Genomic DNA, 19,972 nt, shown 5'->3' on the forward strand with positions numbered 1-19,972 from the left:
GTTTCTGTATTACCTTCAGCAAAACTTTATTCACATGGGATATCAAAGAGATTGTCCAATGATTTCCACATTCCCTTGGGTCACCTTTCTTTGGATGTTATTAATTGGTCCATTTGTGAGGATTTTTGTTTTTTTTACATTGAGGTGCAACCCATATCAAAGGCTGTGGTCTTTTATCTTCATCAGTAACTATTTTAAGTCCTCTTGTCTTTCAGCAAGTAAGATTGTATCATCTGCATATCGCAGGTTGTTAATGAGTCTTCCTCCAATCCTAGTGTCACATTCTTCTTCATAAAATCCAGCTTCTCAGATTATTTGTTTAGCATACGGATTGAACTATGGTGGTGGTGAGTATTTGCTTTGGAGTTGGTTCCAACTCATAGTGACACTGTACAGGGTTTCTGTGGCTCTAAATCTTTAAGGGGGGCAGAAAACCTCATCTTTCTTCTACCAAATGGCTGGTAGTTCCGAACTGCTGACCTTGAGGTTAGCAGCCTGATCATAATCACTATGTGCTACCAGAGGATAAGTTTGGTAAAAGATTATAACCCTGGCACACACACCTTTCCTAATTTTAAGTCATTCAGTGTTCCTTTGTTCTGTTCAAGCAACTGCCTCTTGGTCTATGTACCGGTTCCTCATGAAAACATTTAAGTGGTCTGGAATACTCATTCTCCACAATGTTGTCCAAAGCTTGTCATGATACACGTGCTTTTGTGCAATCAACAAAGCATATATGAACATCTTTCTGGAATTCTCTGCTTTCAGCCAAGATCGATCTTACATCAACAATGATATATATCCCTTGTTCCATGTCCCCATCCAAATCTAGCCACCTCTGGAAGCTCCCTGTAAATGTATGCTGCAGCCATTTTTGAATAATCTTCAGCAAAATTTTACTTGTGTGCAATATTAATGATATTGTCCAATGATTTCCGCACTTCATTTGATCGCCTCTTTTTAGAATGGGCACAAATATGGATCTCTTCCAATCAGTTGGCCAGGTAGCTGTCTTCCAAATTTCTTGGCATAGATAGGTGAGTACCTTCAATGCTGCCTCAGCTTGTTGAAAGATTTCAATTGGTAATCTGTGATATAGAAGTGCTTTGTAAGTGTGGGGAGTTCTTGTGTGACACTATAAGGTAAGCACTGGACTGCTAGCCATAAGGTTGGTGGTTCAAACCCACCAGCTATTCCTTTGAAACCCTTTCCAGGCTAACTATGAATTAATACCAACTCGACGCACTTAACAACAACAAATATATGTGTGGAGTCCTGGTATGGTGCCATAGGATAAACACTGGATTGTTAAACAAAAGGTCAGTGGTTCAAACTCATCAGCTGATCCTCTGATACCCTATACAGAGTAGCTATGAGTCAGAACCAACTCAATGATGTTTAATAGCAATAATATAAAGGTTTTTATTTTAACCTTCCCTTTCAGCAGAAACTATTTTCAGTTATTGTTTTTGTTCTTATTAAGTGCCTTCAAGTTTATACTTGACTGATAGCAACCCTATGTACAGATGAACGAAACACTGCCCAATCCTACACCATGCTCACAAGCATTGCTTTGTTTGAGCCCAGTGTTGCAGCCATTGTCTACATCCATCTCAATCAATGACAGTCTTCTTCTTCTTCCTTGACTTTCTTCCAAGCATGATGTCTTTCTTTAGGACTGGTCCCTCTTGATAAGATGTCCAAAGTATATAAGAGGAAGTATTACTATCTTTGCTTCTAAGGAACATTCTGGCTGTACTTCTTCCAAGACAGATTTGTTCATTCTTTTGGCAGTCCATGTCATATTTAATATTCTTCACCAACACCATAATTCAATTGAAAATATTATCACTTGAGTCAAGCACATCTTCATTTCAAAGTGTCATCTTTGCTTTTCTAACAGATTTGTCTAATGTAATATGGTGTTTTGTTTCTTGACTTTTTGAGGCTCAAACTAAAACAATATCCTTGACAATTTCAATGGTTTCCCATTTATCATGAAGTTTCTTTTATGTCCAGTTGGAAGGATTTCTGTAAGGTGTAATCCATACTGAAGACTGTAGTCTTTAATCTTCAAGTCCTCTTCACTTTCAGCAAGCGAGGTTATGTCATCTACATATCACAGGTTGTTAAGGAGCCTTCCTCCAATCCTGATTCCATCTTCTTTTTCAGACAGTCAGCTTCTCATGTTATTTGCTCAGCATACAGATTGAGTAACTATGGTGAAAGAGTACAACCTAACTACACAGTATTCCCATGTTCTGTTTAAATTCAACTGCTCTTGGTCTAGGTACAGATTTTGCATGAACACAATCAAGTTTCTGGATTTCTTATTCTTTGCAATGTTTTCCATATTCATTATTATCCACACAGCTGAATGTTTTTGCATAGTCAATAAAACACAGGTAAACATCTTTCTGGTATTCTCTGCTTTCAGCCAAGCTCCACCTGATATCACCAATGATATTCCTTGTCTCACATCTTCTTCTGAATTTTTCTTGAATTTCTGGAAGTTCCCTGCCAATTTGCTGCTACAACAATTGTAAATCAATCATCTTCAACAAAATTTTACTTGTGTGTGATTCTAATCATACTATTAAATAATTTCTGCATTCTAGTCGATTCTCATTCTTTGTAATTGTCACAAATCTGGACCTCTTCCAGTTGATCAACCAAGTAATGGTTTTCCGAATATCTGTTCGTAGACACATGGGCACTTCCAGCTGTACATCTGCTTGTTAAAACATCTTCAATTCCTGTAGTCTTATTTTTTTGCCAGTACCTTCAGTTCAGTTTGGACATCTTCCTTCAGTATCATTAGTTCTTGCTTATATGCTACCTCCTGAAATGGTTGAATGGCAATCAATTCTTGATACAATGATGCTGTGTATTCTTTCCATCTTCTTTTGATGCTTCCTGTGTTGTTCAATATTTTGCCTATGGAGTCCTTCGATACTGCAATTCAAGGCTTAAATTTTTTTCTTCAGTTTTTCAACTTGAGAAATGTTAAGTGTATACTTTAGTTTTTACTTTTCTAACTCTAAGTCTTTGCATATTTCATTAAAATACTTTGTCTTCTCAAGCTGTCCTTTGAAATCTTCTATTCATCTCTTATATGTCATCATTTCTTCCATTTACTTTAAGCTACTTTATGTTCAAGAGCAAGTTTCAAAGCCTCTTCTGATATCTATTTTAGTATTTTCTTCCTTCCCTGTCTTTCTAATGATCATTTGTTTTCTTCATGTATGATGTCCTTTATATCATGCTACAATTCACCTGGTTTTTGGTCATTAGTTTTCAATTAGTCAAATCTATTTTTTAAACAGAGTCTAAATTCAAGCGGCATATACTCAAGGTCAAACTTTGTCTTTCAATGACTTGTTTTAATATTCTGCAACTTCAACTTGAACTTGCATATGAGCAATTGATTGTCTGTTTTGCAGTCATCCCTTGACCTTGTTCTGATGATTTTGAGCTTCTCCATTGCCTCTTTGCACAGATATAGTTGATTTGATTCCTGTCCACATGTACAGTCACTATTTAGGTTGTTGAAAAAAGATATTGGAAATGGATAACTCATTTGTCTTAAAAAATTCTATCACATGATATCTGGCCTTGTTTCCATCACCAAGGCCTTATTTTCTAAGGACTGATCCTTCTTTGTTTCCAACTTTTGCACTCAATTCACCAGTAATTATCAATGCCTCTTCATTATATGTTGATCAATTTCAGACTACAAAGTTGGTCAAAATCTTCAATTACCTCATCTTTGGCATTCATGGTTGGTGTGGAAATTTGAAATATAATTATGCTAACTGGTCTTCCTGTTGTTGTTAAGTGTCCTCAAATTGGTTCTGACTAATAGTGAGCCTATTATAGTGTCTGGGGAGTAGCTGGCGGGTTTCAACCACCAATCTTGAGGTTAGTTAGCAGACTAGTCATTATCCTACAGTGTTACACCAGGACTTCCTTGTAGGTATATTGTTGTTGTTGTTATGTGCCGTGGAGTCAGTTCCGACTCATAGTGACCCTGTACAGGGTTTCCGAGGCTGTAAATCTTTACAGGAGCAGAAAGCCTCATCTTTCTCCTGCAGAACAGCTGATAGTTTCAAACTGCTAACCCTGAGGTTTGCAGCCTGATTCGTAACCACTACGCTACCAGAGCTCCTTTGTAGGTATTTGGATACCATATTATCACTGACAGCAGTGTACTTCTGTGTAGATCTTGAAATGTTCTTTTTGGATGATGACTACAACACCTTTCCTCTTGAATTTGTCATTCCCAATATAGCGTACCTTGTGACCTTCCATCTCAAAACACTTCTCAACTACAGACAGTAATGTCACAGGGACATTGGAGTTAATTGCATTCTAGGAAATTGCCACAATTTCCTGTAAAAAAAAAAATGGTTCTGAGGCAATTGTTGAACTTGATTCTTTTCTTGAGTGTGATACTATGTTCAAGAAATATTCTTTGTATGCCAGCTACTTGCCAGGTACACTTTGCTGGACATAGTGAAGTCAAAGATTGGCAAGGTTCAGTCTCTCCCATCAGGGTTCCTAGTCCAAAGAAAATGATACTGCCATTTGGATATGCTGACAAAATATCATTTGAAAACAATTGCCCTACCAAAAGCCATAAACCATATAATTTTTTGACAATCAGCAACAAGCTTTCATATACTACAGATCATGAAATTGTGGCCCTGAGAGGTAATAGAGCATGCACTAGAGTACATAGCAGATAATAGTCTTTAGAATCCAAGACAGGAGACCTTATCTGACCCCTCAACTAGGTTAAATGTTTTTGCAATATGGCCCCCTGTTTTTTTCCTTCAAAACAGTCATTGCACTTGTACTTACGTATTGACATTTGAGGTTAAGGATGGTGTCTGTCCTGCTCAACTCTGTGTCTCACATAATTCTAGAGTATTTCCTGGCACATGGGAGATACACAATAAATATTGGTTGCATTTAATTGGCACCTCCAATAATCTAATAGCAGTCACAAGATTTCACACATAGGGACATCTGGATATCTGTTATTTAACAACAACAACAACAAAAGTGCATAATTAAATCTTTTTGAGCCCTTCAGAGATGGTATTGCTTTATACAAGCCAGACTGTGAATTTGTGGAAATGCAGGGCTGATAGTCTGTTAGGAATCCAGACTCCTTGTTAATTAATATGCTCCCTTATGTTCTGTCAGGTAGAGCCTTTAACAGGGCAGCTCTGTGATGTTAAAAAGATTCCAACATCGCCAGTGGCAGTAGGGGTGGCAGCAGACCTCATCATCTAAGTTGGACTAAATGAAAAAACTTGTGCAGTAGACCTTCCAAGAAACCCCACCAGCTGCAGGAAATGTGTGCCATACAACACCTGTCCATTCAATACTCAGTGTACTGAGCCAAGGGCCAAAAGCTAAAGGATTCCTACTCCCAGAAACAGGTGTTACAAGAAAAGAAGGATAGCTTCAGATTTAAATCCAAGACAGAGATATCTGATTGTCAGAGGGTAGATCATTTGCCTTAGGAGAAAGAGATTGGTAAAGCAATAGTTGGTATTTCCTCTAGAGTGGGAAGTACAGTCTGTCCTGTGAGCAGGTGAATTCCTTGAACAAAGGAAAAAGAGTACAGAATTTGAGTGACCAAAAGAAAGACAAACACTCACTACTTCCCTTTCATACAAAATTTTTGGAAACTATTAAGCATTATGTTGTTCAGAATAATGTAATTTTTGAACAAAGCTAAAGTAAAAGTCACAAAGCCAAGAGAAAATATATCATGTCCTTCAGGAAAAGTTATAGCTAGTTGTCACAGAGTTAACTGCAACTCATGGCAACCATACATTACCCTTATAACATCTTACATTAGTATGATAAATTTGTCACATTCAATGAACCAATAGAGTCCCTGGATAGTAGAAACAATTCATGCACTTAGCTACTAACCAGAAGATTAGAGGTTTGAATCCACCAAAAGATACCTCAGAAGAAAGGTCTGGCAATCTACTTCCAAAGAATCAGCCATTGAGAACCCTATGGAACACAGTTCTACTTTGATGAACATAGGGTCACTGGGGAAAGTTGTTGTTGTTGTTTGTGGTGTTGGGTGCTACCAAGTTGGTTCTGACTCTCAGCAACCCTATGTACAACAGAACGAAACACTTTCTGGTCCTGCACCATTCTAACAATTGTTATTGGGTCTGAGTCCATTGTTGAAGCCTCTGTATCAATGCATCTTGTTGTGAGACTTCCTCTTTTTCACTGATACTATACCAAACATGATATCCTTTTCCAGGGACTGGTCAATCCTGATAGCATGTCCAAAGTACATGAAGTCTTGCCATCTAGGCAGTGTTTGTTGTCGTTGCTGTTAAGCACCATGGAATCGGTTCTGACTCATGGTGACCCTGCACAGGATTTCCAAAGCTGTAAATCTTTATGGGAGCAGAAAGCCTCATCTTTCTCACACAGAGCAGCTGGTAGTTTCAAACTGCTGACCTTGAGGTTAGCAGCCCAATTCATAAACACTATGCTACCAGAGCTATTTAGGCAGCGTCTAGTCTGTGCTTATTCCAAGACAGATTTGATTGTTCTTCTGGAAGTCCATGGCATATGCAATATTCTTCACGAACACTATAATTCAAATGTATCAGTTCCTGCCTGGTCTTCCTTTACAGCTTTTACATGCGTAACAGCTGACTGAAAATAGTCCTCAAAGTGACAACTTTGATGTTTAACACTTTAAAGAAGTTTTCTCAATGTAATACATAATCTGATGTCTTGACTGCTACTTCCATGATTGTTGATTGCAGACCTAGTAAAATGAAATCCTTGACACCACATCAATATTTTCTCCATTTTTCATGAAGTTGTTTATGGGTCCATTTGTGAGGATTATTGTTTTCCTTACATTAAGTTGCAATCCATACTGAAGGTTGGATCCTTTGTTCTTCATCAGTAAATTCTTCAAGTCCTCTTCAAGCATATTTCAGGGAGCTAATGTGCAACCTCTAATCCTGATGCTGCACTCTTCTTCATATAATCCAGCTTCTTGGAAATACTTGCTCAGCATATATATTGAATAAGTATGATGAGTGGATATAATCTTGATATCCACTTTTCCTCATTTAAAGCCATGTAGTATCCCCTGGTTCTGTTTCAATGACTGGCTCTTGGTCTATGTACAGGTTCTACATGAGCATAATTAAGTTGTACAAATCTAATAATAATCAATTTAGATACTACAGTGTCCCCTGGGAAGTCATAAGGAACAAACCAGATACAACCCGTATTTCATGCAGCACTCTATTAGGAAAGTCACAATTTAAATAATAACTAGGCAAATAAATATGTAATTTCAATTGAGGAAGAGAACAAAATACTGTGAAAGAGTACATCGAGCAGTGCTATCCAGGAGCCTGCTTGTCTTTCAATGATGTCATGTTGGTAACTTGAAATGGGCCATATTGGGAGGATTTTCACCACAAAAATCAGTAATGCTACAAATGAGGGTGTTTGCCAGAAAAGCCAGTTATTAAAAATTTACCAGCACACAACAGAAAGGAAGTTGATTTATATGTATGGAAGTTGGTGAGTGTCATAGAGGTCCCTCTGGAGAGGTTGCATTAAACTGAAACAGCAGAAATTAGAAAAAGCTTCACTAAGGAGATGATATTTCAGTAGACTCTGGAGGGAAAAATACATTTGAATGTTAAATGACTAAATATCTCATGGTAGTTGGTAAGATAAATGATAATAACACTTGTCATCCTGTTGTCTTTCACTGTTATTTAAAGACATCCATGTTCAAACTCACCATTCGCTCCTAAGGAACCCTGTACAGCGTCGCTATGAGTCAGAACTGACTCGACGGTACTTAACAACAACAACAACATCTTATAAAGGATCTTAATAATTATATGTTCCTACAAGACAGATAGTAAGTAAATAGTTATTCCCAGAACACATGATTTTTTGGATTCAAAGAGGAGGAAGTTCTTCTGTTTTAAGACTTCCACCAACAGAGCTTCCTTGGTTATAGAGCTCTGACAGGATCTACTTTGCTTTATGACAATGGAGTTTAGAAATTTGATTCACTATCAGGAATTATCTAAGGAGCCCTGGGACACAGTGGGTTAAGTGTTGGGCTACTAACCGAAACGTCTGGTTAGAACCCATCAGCTTCCCTGTAGGAGAAAGATGAGGCTATCTGCTTCCATAAAGATTTACCATCTCAGAAACCCTAAAGAAGCAGTTCTACTCAGTCATTTAGGATCACTGTGACTTGGAAATGGCTCAATGGCAGTGAATGGGATCAGAAATTATCTGGGTTTATGAAAAAATAAATCAAGCAGATAAGTAAAACTGCTATAACCACTTCTAATTTTTCTCTCAACCTGAAAAACAAGAGAGCTAGAAAGATGGATAATCAGTTCTGATCTGTCTAAAACCAATTGCTTGATGCCTCCTGGAGAGTGGCTATAGGCTCACTAGAATGGAACTGCTCTAAATTAGTCTGTGAAATCTCCAAATGCAGTCTCTTGACCCGGTTACAGACATACGTTAGATGGGTTCTCAGGTCACAAGGTACATGTAGGTATGAAGTATATGATCTGAAGATGCCTAGCTTCTTTGGGTTATCTTTTCATAGACTTTCTCCTCCTTTATCCAATCAGCACTTCACCTCAAGACTCTGATTTGCACTCAAAAGTGAACAAGAGCCTGTTAGAGATTTTGAAGATGGCACTAAAGACAGTCAACTGCAAACTCAACATAGACAATCTCAACTTGAGTTTTCGAAAAGAAGACCGCTCATTCTCAGGGTGCCTCCCTCTGCCCAAGGTAACCAAAATTAGTTTATAGATTTGTTCATCTTTGAAAAGATATTCCAGGGCATTGAGCCCATAGTAATGAAACAATTGTGATTGGTATTCAGCCTATGGATTCATTCTACAATTATTTGGTTTCTGTGTTCTAGAGAAGTAAAATTAAGTAAAAAAAGGATGTGTAAAATAATGCACAATTGGCCTATGAATAGTAGGATAAGCAATGGACTTCCAATCACAAGGTTGGTGATTCAACCCCACCAGTCACTCCTTGGAAATCCTATGCAGAGTCACTATTAGTCAGAACCAACTCAACAGCATTTAAAAACAACATATGTTATGTTAACAATAGAGATGTGAGAGTAGCACAAATCACAATAGAAAACATTTTCCCCAAGTCAAATGTTCATGTTTCACACCCTCTCCCAGTTTCCAGTGTAGTCAGCATGTAATGTCCCATTTATTAGAAAGACCACTTTAAGGACTGATTAATTTATTGTTAATGGAGTGTAGCATGTTGTTAGAGCATAAAGTGTCAGTGCAGATAAGTGTCATGGAAGATAATCCAGAACCATATTAATTTATGTCTTCTTTAGCCAAACACACCCCAGCCATGAGACTTTTTGGGTACAGGTGAAATAATAATTATCACTTTACCACAACTTCATTAACAGTATTTTGCAGTCATCTTCCTTTATTGGATTCTTCCAATGTGCCAAGTGCTATGCTAAATACTATGCTTTAATTATTTCATTTAATTCTTGCAAAGTTAATACTTACAAGTACTATAAAAATGAGGTAGACATTATTATTCCATTTAACAAATGAAAAAAATAAAATAAAACTGAGTCTCAGATAGCTCAAATTGATCATTCAAGGACCAGTGCTACAAAATGACAAAAGCAGGATTCAAAACACAGAAAAGTACTGAACTTTGAGCGTCAGATATAGAACTTCACTTAGGAAGAAGATATCGAGAAGATCCTATTCAATCCAGTTTAGAAGAGTTAGAATTCTAACAGAGTAAAAAGGAATGACAATTTTAAGCCAAAAAGTAAATAAATAAATGTTCTAAAGGGAAAGTTAGAAACCACCTTTTATTTAGGTAGACAGGATTAGACTTGAGGTCAGAGAATTTAGAAGAACAAATGATGTGTTTCTGTGCAAGCAAGGGTAGCTGGAAGTGGGCTATTATTCTAAGACAAAAGCAGATTTCTCAGTTATGATGCCACAGTGCAAAGTCATAGTTTATGTTAATATTTGTGTTTGTGTGTGTATGTGTATTACACATCTAATCATGTTTCATTAGCAAGAGGGTTTCACTAGAAAGAGACTACAGGAAAGTCTAATCATAAGTGGTTTTTATCATGGTCTTTGGGCTATATGTTAGAATCAGACCAAGAAACAGCAATTCTTTGTTAGATTGGAAACCACATAATACCGTTTGTGAAACTTGGATGTTCTTAGTTGATATTTGTGGAATGCTATATAAATGACTTGAAATTAAATTGCTTTTACTTAAACTCTTGAGTTTCAGATCTGTCATCTGGAGAAGCTGGTTTACAAATATCTACCTCCTATGATTTTTGTATCTGATATATAAGGCACTTAGCTCTGGTAGCGTAGTGGTTACGAATCAGGCTGCGAACCTTAAGGTCAGCGGTTCGAAACTACCAGCCACTCTGCGGGAGAAAGATGAGGCTTTCTACTCCCGTAAAGATTTACACCCTCGGAAATCCTGTACAGGGTCGCTATGGGTCAGAACTGACTCGATGGCACTTAACAACAACAGTAAATATTACTATCATTCCTTTATTTTTAAAAAAAAAAGTGTTTGGTGAGATTTTTCCTTCCAAACAGTCAATGGAGTTAAGAACCTTTTCCAATCAGTCCAACAATGGCTATACCAACGCTGATTATCTGAGCAGGCCTTGAAGAGTCTTCCCCCAACAGCTGGCCCTGAAAGCTTAGCTTTGTGGTCATATCCAAGGAAATGGGACACATTTTCCTTGAAGCTGGTCTGCCTTTTGTGTGCCATCTGGCATCTCTTAAGACATCTGGAACTCACTCAAAGTATATTATGGTTCTGGGAGGCATGTAAAATAGAATTCTGATTCCCCAGAAAGTGAGGCAAATTGAGGCCCAAGGGACATTGGATAGTGAAGCAGCAGCAGTCACGCCTCGACTTCTTTGCTCCTGGACACAGAACTTCAGAGTGAACTGGGGAAAGCCACATCTGAGCTGAACAAGTACTTCCTTTTGACCAGAGTTCTTAATCTCTTTGAGATGTGTATGTGTTGGGGATGAAGGATAGGGGCACAAATTGCAAAATCTCAAACCTCTTTGAGTTTCTCATGAAATTTGTGTACCCTCTTTCAGAGGGAAGTAAAAATCTACAGCCAAACAGACATCATTTTTAGAGGGTTTGCAGATCATTTGTACCTTTCAAATAAATAAATTCAGTCTTAAAGGATAATTGATGGGTCTTGCCATTCAGCTCAATGGAATTTTGACCACACACGAAGAGCAGTGCCGAAACATCAAATAACTGTCATCGTTCATTCTGTGTTCTCGCTTATACTGTTCTCTCAAGCATGTGTTTGATGCAGTGATAACTTCTGGCAGGGCTGCTGAGGTAAAAATGGAACGACATACATTTTATTAACACTCTAGCCATTACCAAAGTCTGGTGTAGATTCAATAGGTCTGTAGAACCTAAAAAGTTTCCATTCAGACTCAATTTATTCCTTTCATACATTGTCCATATTCTTCACCTCTTGAATTCATCAATGGTGTCATTCAACTTGGTGTCATGTAATGTGGCAACTCATAGTACTATACCCCTCGCCATGGACCTCCTCCAGTACCAGACCCCATAAAATCCTTAATGATGTTTATTATTCATTTTAATCATAGAATAATATATGATGACTATAGTTGTAATTTAGCAAATATAATATTTCTCAGATTCTATTAAACTAATATATTAATACTAGTAACAAAGGAGTCCTAGTATGGCACCATGTGATAATGCGCTGGACTGCAAATGTGGTTTGAACTGTAAAGTCGGTGGTTCAAGTTCACCAGCTGCTCCTCAGAAACCCTATACAGGGTCACTGTTGGTCAGAACCAACTCAACGGCACTTAACAACAACAACAAGTAACAAAATTCTGAGTCCTAGTGTGATGCTCTAAGATAAGAATTGAACTTCTAGGCCCAAGATTGGTGGTTCATACCTACCATCTGCTCCTCAGAAACCCTTTGTTGTTGTTGTTGTTAGGTGCCATCAAGTCGGTACCGACTCATAGTGACCTTATGCACAGCAGAACGAAATACTGCCCGATCCTGTGCCAACCTCACTATTGTTGCCACGCTTGAGACTATTGATGCTGCCACCTTGCCAATCCATCTCACTGGGGGTCGTCCTCTTTTACTCTGATCCTCCACCTTACCAAACATAATATCCTTCTCCAGCAACTATTCCCTCCTGACAATATGTCCAAAGTATGAGAGACAAAGTTTGGCCATCTTGGCCTCCAAGGAGCACTCTGGCTGCACTTTTTCCAACACAGGTCTGTTGGTTTTTTTGGCAGCCTATGGCACTTTCAATATTCTCCTTCCACACCATAGCTAAAAAGTATCAATTCTTCTACAGTCTTCCTTATTCAATGTCCAGCTTTCACATGCATATGAAGTTATTGAAAATGGCTTGGGTCAGGCACACCTTGGTCTTCAAGCTGACATCTTTGCTCTTCAACACTTTAAAACAGTCTTGTGCAGAAAATTTGCCTAATGTAATACGTTGTTTGATTTCTTGATTGCTGCTTTCATGAGTGTTGATAGTAGATCCAAGAAGAATGAAGTCCTTGACAACTTCAATCTTTTCTCCATTGAAAAGAATGTTGTTTATTGGTCCAGTGGTGAGGATTTTTGTTTTCTGGACATTGAGATGCAATCCAAAAGAGAGGCTGTACTCTTTGATCTTCATCAGTAAATATTTTAAATTCGCTTCACTTTCAGCAAGCAAGGTTGTATTGCTATCAGTGAAAACCAACTGCATGACACTTAACAGCAAAATAGTTTTGGGAAATCTTTTTTAAATGAATCACAACATTATTAAAGTTAGATGCAATTAGTAACAGAGCAGAAGCCTGTTTTTGTTGTTCTCAGTTTTTTCTTTAATTACTACTTCATTCTCAAAAAGGTTATTGATAGAGGTTCACAAATACTACTTACCACAATTTTGTAACTAAAGCACCAGAATATTTGAAAAATGTTATAAAAACACTGCTAACAATGAAAACAGCAGTGCATACTTGTAGTATGTGCAGACAAAACCATCTGATTCAAAGTCTCATTGTAATTGGGTAATAATGACAGTTCTTATCAGAGTGCATTGTCATTGTTGTTATCAAGCACCATCAGAACTCATAGTAGCCCAGTATAGGGTTTCCAAGGAGGGACTAGTGGGTTTAAACTGCCCACTTTGTGGTTAGAAGTCCAATGCTTATTCTGAAGTGCCACACCAGGATTCTGGAGTTCATTGTTATTGTTCTTAAATGCCATCGAGTCAGTTCTGAGTCATAGAGGCCCTGTGTAGGGTTCCTGAGGAGTATCTAGTGGGTTAGCAGTTTCTGAGGAGCATCCAGTGTTTGAGTTAGCAGTCCAGTGCTTAATCTATAGCACCACACCAGGACTGCACCAGAGTGTATTTGTGATTGTCCTTATGATGTGCTGTGGAGTCAGTTCTGACTCATAGCGACCCTGTACAGGGTTTCCAAGGCTGTAAATCTTTACGGGAGTAGAAAGCCTCATCTTTTGCCTGAGGAACAGCTGGTAGTTTTGAATTGCTGACCTTAAGATTTGCAGCCGGCTTCGTAACCTCTACACTACCGGAAGCTCCTTGTATTAGAAGGTTCAAAAAGTAAATTAACAGACTTGTAGGTATATTGATGCATGTAAACTGGGTTAACATAAAATATTTTGTTGCTATAACTAACTTTGGGGATATTTTTATAAAAAGTAATAACTTTCTGCTGAAACACTGCCCCAAAATTTCATAGATAGCCATTTGGTTTCACTACCTCTGACAGTGTCACTAGATGCTGTTGGAACCCTTTGCAAGGTTGACAATTCAAACCCACCAGCTGCTCCTTGGAAACTCTTTACAGGATCAATCACTATGAGTTGGAACTAACTTGACAGCCCTTAACAATGACAGCACCAACATATTTGTGCATAACCTTCTGTATGCACAAATTACAGAATTATTTCTATTAACTTTTAATCATTTACCTCCTACAGTACCATAGCAATCTTTTTCTGATCAATATCACACATTCAAGCTGTTTTTATATAACAGAATAATCAGTTGATGTGTTCTAGGTACTCGATCCAGGAGCTCAGAGGAAAGGTGACATTTTAAGCATGTCATCACAATACTGTTTGACAAATGCAGTGATGGAAGTTGCTTTGAATATAGAGAAGGAACACTATCCTAGTCTAGCATAAAGACTTTTCAGAGGAAATGGCACAAATACTGTATAGGGTTTCTGAGAAGTGACTGAGGATTTGAACAGCCAAACTTGCAGTTAGCAATTCATTGCTTACTCTACAGCACCACACCACGTCTCAAGATAGATAAAGAGATAGATAATGAATAAAACTGTCCCATTGGGTTTACAAATCTATAATCTTTATAGAAACAGAATCGCACATCTTTCTCCCACAAAGCGATGTGGTGGGTTACAAACCATGACTTTTTGGTTAGCAGCTAAGTGCATAACCATTTTAAGACCAGGTTTCATCAATAGAAGTCAGAACAGACTTGACAGCACCTAACAACAAGTATTTTCTTCAAACCATATTTTTCAGTAACAAATATCATTTACTTTTTATTTCAAAACTATAAGATAAGACAAATTACACATAAATATTACTTTCTTTTTTTTGACTAAGGGTCATCATTATGAATATTCATGCTTAAAATTTTTAATAATATTCCTGAACCATACTAAATGCTAGACATTAATTGTACATGTATTTCTTGCATCCACTACAGCTGCCAGCAGTCATTTCTTAGCACCTATCAATCAATCTGCTTCTAGGAACCCTGATGTACTATTTCTAATCGGCTGCTCATTTTAGCCTAGAGCAAAATTCAGTGTTGCCAGAGGACGTAAGTTGTTTTTAGAATAACCTCTTAATATTATTGTTGTTTTTTTAACGATACATCAATATGCTCTAATGATGAGGAGGATAATGCAATTTTTATTTATGGAGACAAATGGCATAATCTGATCAATGTCTCTCATTCCCACTTTATTTTTTGCCAACCACCTTTCATATGCTCTATGTTCTTCAGTTATACCACACATTCATTCACTCACACCCTCATTCACCCATGCCTTCATTTATTCAGCCATTTGTAATCCTTGATATTTTGGCATTGTGCTAGGTAATTGTGATAAGAACATGAATGAAACACAATCCTATTTCTCAGTAAACCACAGTCTTGTAGAGAATCTCAACAAGTAAACAGATAATGGCCACCAAGTCTGATGGAGATATACAACCACAATAGAGTTGTTGTTATGTGCCATGGAGTTGGTTCCACAGTAGAGTAGATAATGTTAAAATACATGTAATTTCTAAAGTGTCAAGCTCTTTCTCATCCATTACTTGCATATGTTTTCTTTTCCCTTCTGTCTAAAATTTTCCCAACCCCTTTTCTTCTGGAAAACACTTATTCATCTTTTGGATTTAAAATCAATCTTTTCTTCCCCTTTTAACTCACCGGCATTGTTTTCCAACACCTAGTAAGTAACAGGGAGTCCTGGTGTGGGGCTGTGGGTTAGTGTGCTGGACTTGCAAAGTTGGTTTAAACTGCAAGGTCAGCAGTTCAAGCTTGCCAGCTTCTCCTTGAAAACCCTATACAGGACTGCTATGGGTCAGAACCGACTCAACAGCACATAACAGCAACAACAGTAAGTACCTTACAAAGAATTTGAACCCAGACTAATTGTCTTTCCTACCACAAAGATAAATAAAGATGAATCTAACAAAAACTAAACAAGTTGATTCTGACTCAAAATTATTCTATAAGACAGACAGAACTGTCCCATAGGGTTTCTGTGGCTTTCTAGAAGAAAATTGCCACCTCTTTCTCCTGTAGAACAACTGGTGTACAAATAGGTGACCTTTTGGTTAGCAGCTGAGCACTTATATCACTATACTAAACTTCCTTTCAAAATAATACTAGAAACTACTAGTTGCATGGAGTTCGAGTGTGTGACTGTAGGCTAGGCACTGAACTGTTAACCACAAGGTTAGAAGTTCAAACCTACCAGCCACTCCTCAAAAACTCTTTACAGAGTTGCGATAAGTTGGCACTGACTCAATGACATTTAACAGCACCATTTAGCATAGTTTAAGGAGTTTTGACTATCAACGCTCATGGAAGCAGCAGTCAAGAAATCAAACGCTGTATTGCATTAGGCAAATCTGCTGCACAAGACCTTTTTAAAGTGTTGAAGAGCAAAGATGTCAGCTTGAGGACTAAAGTACACCTGACCCAAGCTATGGTATTTTCAATAACCTCATATGCATGCGAAAGCTGGACAGTAAATAAGGAAGACTGTAGAAGAATTGATACTTTTGAGTTATGGTATTGGAGGAGAATATTGAAAGTGCCATGGGCTGCCAAAAGAACCAATAGATCCGTTTTGGAAGAAGTGCAGCCAGAGTGCTTCTTGGAGGCCAAGATGGCTAAACTTCATCTCTCAGACATCAGAAATATTGTCAGGAGCGACCAGTTGCTGGAGAAGGATATCATGTTTGGTAAGGTGGAGGGTCAGAGAAAAAGAGGAAGACCCCAATTAGATGGATTGGCCAAGTGGCAGCATCGATGATCTCAAGCATGGCAACAGTAGTGAGGTTGTCCCAAGATTGGGCAGTGTTTCATTCTGCTGTGCATAAGGTCACTATGAGTCAGTACCAACTCGATGGCACCTAACAACAACAACAAGTAGTCTTGAAGGAGCTCTGGTAGTGTAGTGGTTATGAATTGGGCTGCTAATCTCACGGTCAGCAGTTCGGAACAACCAGCTGTTCCATGGGAAAAAGATGAGGCTTTCTGCTCCTGTAAAGATTTATAGCCTCGGAAACCCTGTACAGGGTCGCTATGAGTCAGAACCAACTCCACAGCACATAACAACAACAACAAGGAGTCTTGGAATGATACTGTTGTACAAAGCACTGGACTGCAAGGTCAGTTTGAACAACAAGGTCAGTTGTTCAAATTCACCAGTCACTCCTTGGAAACCCTATACACGGTTGCTATTGGTCAGAACTGACTCTAAGGCATTTAACAACAACAAGCATTAAATTAGAATTTGCCTCTTCTGTTGTTATTCTACTGTTAAAGAAAACCATAAAAAAATTGATGCACTTGAGTTATGGTGTTGGAGGATAATATTAAAAGTACCATGTGCCACCAAAAAAACAAACATTTCTGTGTTGGAAGAAGTACAGCCAGAATGCTCCTTAGAAGCCAGGATGGCCAGACTTCATCTCTCATACTTCAGATATATTGTCAGGAGGGACCAACCCTTAGAGGAAGACATCATGTTTGATAAAGTGGAGCATCAGCAAAGAAGAAGAAGACCTCTAACTAGATGGATTGGCTCAGTGGCAGCAGGAGTGGGCTCAAGCGTGGAGCAACTGTGAAGTTGGTTCAGGACCAAGCAGTGTTTCATGCTGTTGTGCATAAGGTCACTATGAGTTGGTACCAACTCGATGGCACCTAACAACAAAAAACAAAAATTTTTATTCCTTTGCTTTTTTGTCCTTGCCTCTTTCTTTCTCTCTCTGTCACATTTCTTCTTCTACAAAGAGTAATCAAATGCCAATGAAGAGCTAGATGCTATTCTAAGTGCATACTTTGTTGTGTAACCTTCACACACTACTGGGTAATAAAAAGTGCCACTTTCTTTTGGTGGTGGTTATGTGCCATGGAGTCGATTCCACCTCACAGCGAGCCTATACAGGGTTTCCGAGGATGTAAATCTTTACCGGAGCAGAAAGCCTCATCTTTCTCCCACAGAACAGCTGGTAGTTTTGAACTGCTGACCGTGAGATTATCAACCCGATTCGTAACACTGCGCTACCAGAGCTCCTTAGTAGATGAAATAATTTGGCATAGAAAGATTTGGTAACTTCCCAAAGGCACTCAGATCACAAGCAATAGATTAAAGTTTCAAAATATCTGTTCGATTAGAAACTCTAAATGTGTAGTCACAATGATAAACCCACAACTCATGTTACCACAGATTTAAAAGTGTAATATGTTTAAATCTAAGTATTGCCACAACCACTGTTTTCCAGTTTGTCACACTGTAGTGCCTCTTGTGCTCCTGTGACGCTGGAAGCTATGCCACCACTAGTTTAAATACTAGAAGGGTCACCCATGGCAAACAGACTTTAGCTGAGTTTTCAGACTAAGACAGACAGGAAGAAGGAAAGGCAGACTAATTCTGAATTTTTAGCCACTGAAAACCTTAGGACTAGCAGGAGAATATTGTCAGATATAGTGCAGGAAGATGAGCCCCCCAGGTTGGAAGATACTCAAAATACAAATGGGGCAGAACTGCCTCTTCAAAATAAAGCTGGTCATGATTACACAAATGGACTAAAGCTTTTGGCACCTTCATTTGCTGATGGTTCACAACATAATATGAGGAGAAACAGCTGCAAATACCCATTTAATAACCTGAACATGGAACATATGAAGTATGAATCTAAGAAAATTGGAACTTGTCAAAAATGGAGCTCATTAAGATAGATGTCCTAGTATTAGTGAGGTGAAATGCACTGGAATGGGTTGGTATTGGCCATTTTGAATGAGAAAATCATAAGGTTTATGGTGCTGGGAAAAACAAATTAAAGAGAACTAGCATTTCATTTATTGTCAGAAATAACTGTTCAAGATCTAGCTTTAAGTACAACGCTGTCTGTGAAAGGATCATTTCCATACTCCTACAATGAAGACCAGTTTATACCACTGTTATTCAAATTTATGTACCAATCACTAAAGACAGTAATGATAAAATTGAAGAATTCTACCAACATCTTCAGTTTGAAATTGATCAAACATGCAATCACGATCTATTGATAATTGTTGGTGACTGGAATGAGAAGGTTGGAAACTACCTGGCCAACCAATTTGAAAAGATTCATGTTTGTGCCCATACCAAAGAGAGGTGACCCAACTGAGTGCAGAAATCATTGAATAATAAATATCATTAACATCACATGGAAGTAAAATTTTTCTAAAGATAATTCAAAAGTAGCTGCAATGGTCCATGGACAAGGAATTGCTAGAAATTCAAGCTAGATTCAGAATAGGACCTGCAACTAGGAATATCATTTCTGCTATAAGATGGATCTTGGCCGAAAGCAGAAAATACCAGAAAGATGCCTGCTTGTACTATATCGACTATGCAAAAGTTTTCAACTGTGTGGATCATTACAAGTTATGGGTAAACTTACAAAGAATGGGTATTCCAGAACTCTTAATTGTGCTCATGAGAAACCTGTATATAGATCAAGAATTAGTCATTAGAACTGAAAAAGGGGATACTGGATTGTTTTTAATCAGAAAAGGTGTACACCAGGATTATATTTTTTACCATATTCATTCAATCTGTATGCTGATAAAATAATCTGAGAAACTGGATTATATGAAGAAGAACATAGCATCACAATTGCAGGTAGACTCATTAACTACCTGTGATGTGCAGATGACACAACTTTGCTTGCTGGAACCAAAGAGGACTTGAAATACTGATCAAAACCACAGCGCTCATTATGGACTGTACCTCAATGTAAAGAAAACAAAAATCCTCACAACTGAACCAATAAATAGTATTATGATAAATGGAGAAGAGATTAAGGTTGTCAAAGACTTCATTTTGCTGGGATCAACAATCAATATTCATGGAAGCAGCTGTCAAGAAATCAAACGATGTATTGCATTAGCCAAATCTGCTGCACAAAAGCTCTTAAAAGTGTCCAAGAGTAAAGATAACAGTTTGAGGACTAAAGTGTGCCTGACCCTAGCCATAATGTCTTTTTTTCTTTC

The 19,972-nt window shown here is 38.0% G+C and overlaps 1 protein-coding gene across 1 annotated transcript in view; it reads left to right on the forward strand.

Moving 5' to 3' along the window:
- Positions 1–19,972, forward strand: part of LOC102840577 (chromosome unknown open reading frame, human C1orf87) — a 157,106-nt gene that overhangs the window by 63,114 nt on the left and 74,020 nt on the right. The window contains exon 6 of the mRNA XM_006862505.1: positions 8,682–8,847. Within this exon, the coding sequence (XP_006862567.1) occupies positions 8,682–8,847 (166 nt within the window). The remainder of the gene's footprint in view (positions 1–8,681; positions 8,848–19,972) is intronic.

This window comes from Chrysochloris asiatica, unplaced genomic scaffold (genome assembly GCF_000296735.1).
Source record: "Chrysochloris asiatica unplaced genomic scaffold, ChrAsi1.0 scaffold00048, whole genome shotgun sequence".
Taxonomy (NCBI): Eukaryota; Metazoa; Chordata; class Mammalia; order Afrosoricida; family Chrysochloridae; genus Chrysochloris; species Chrysochloris asiatica.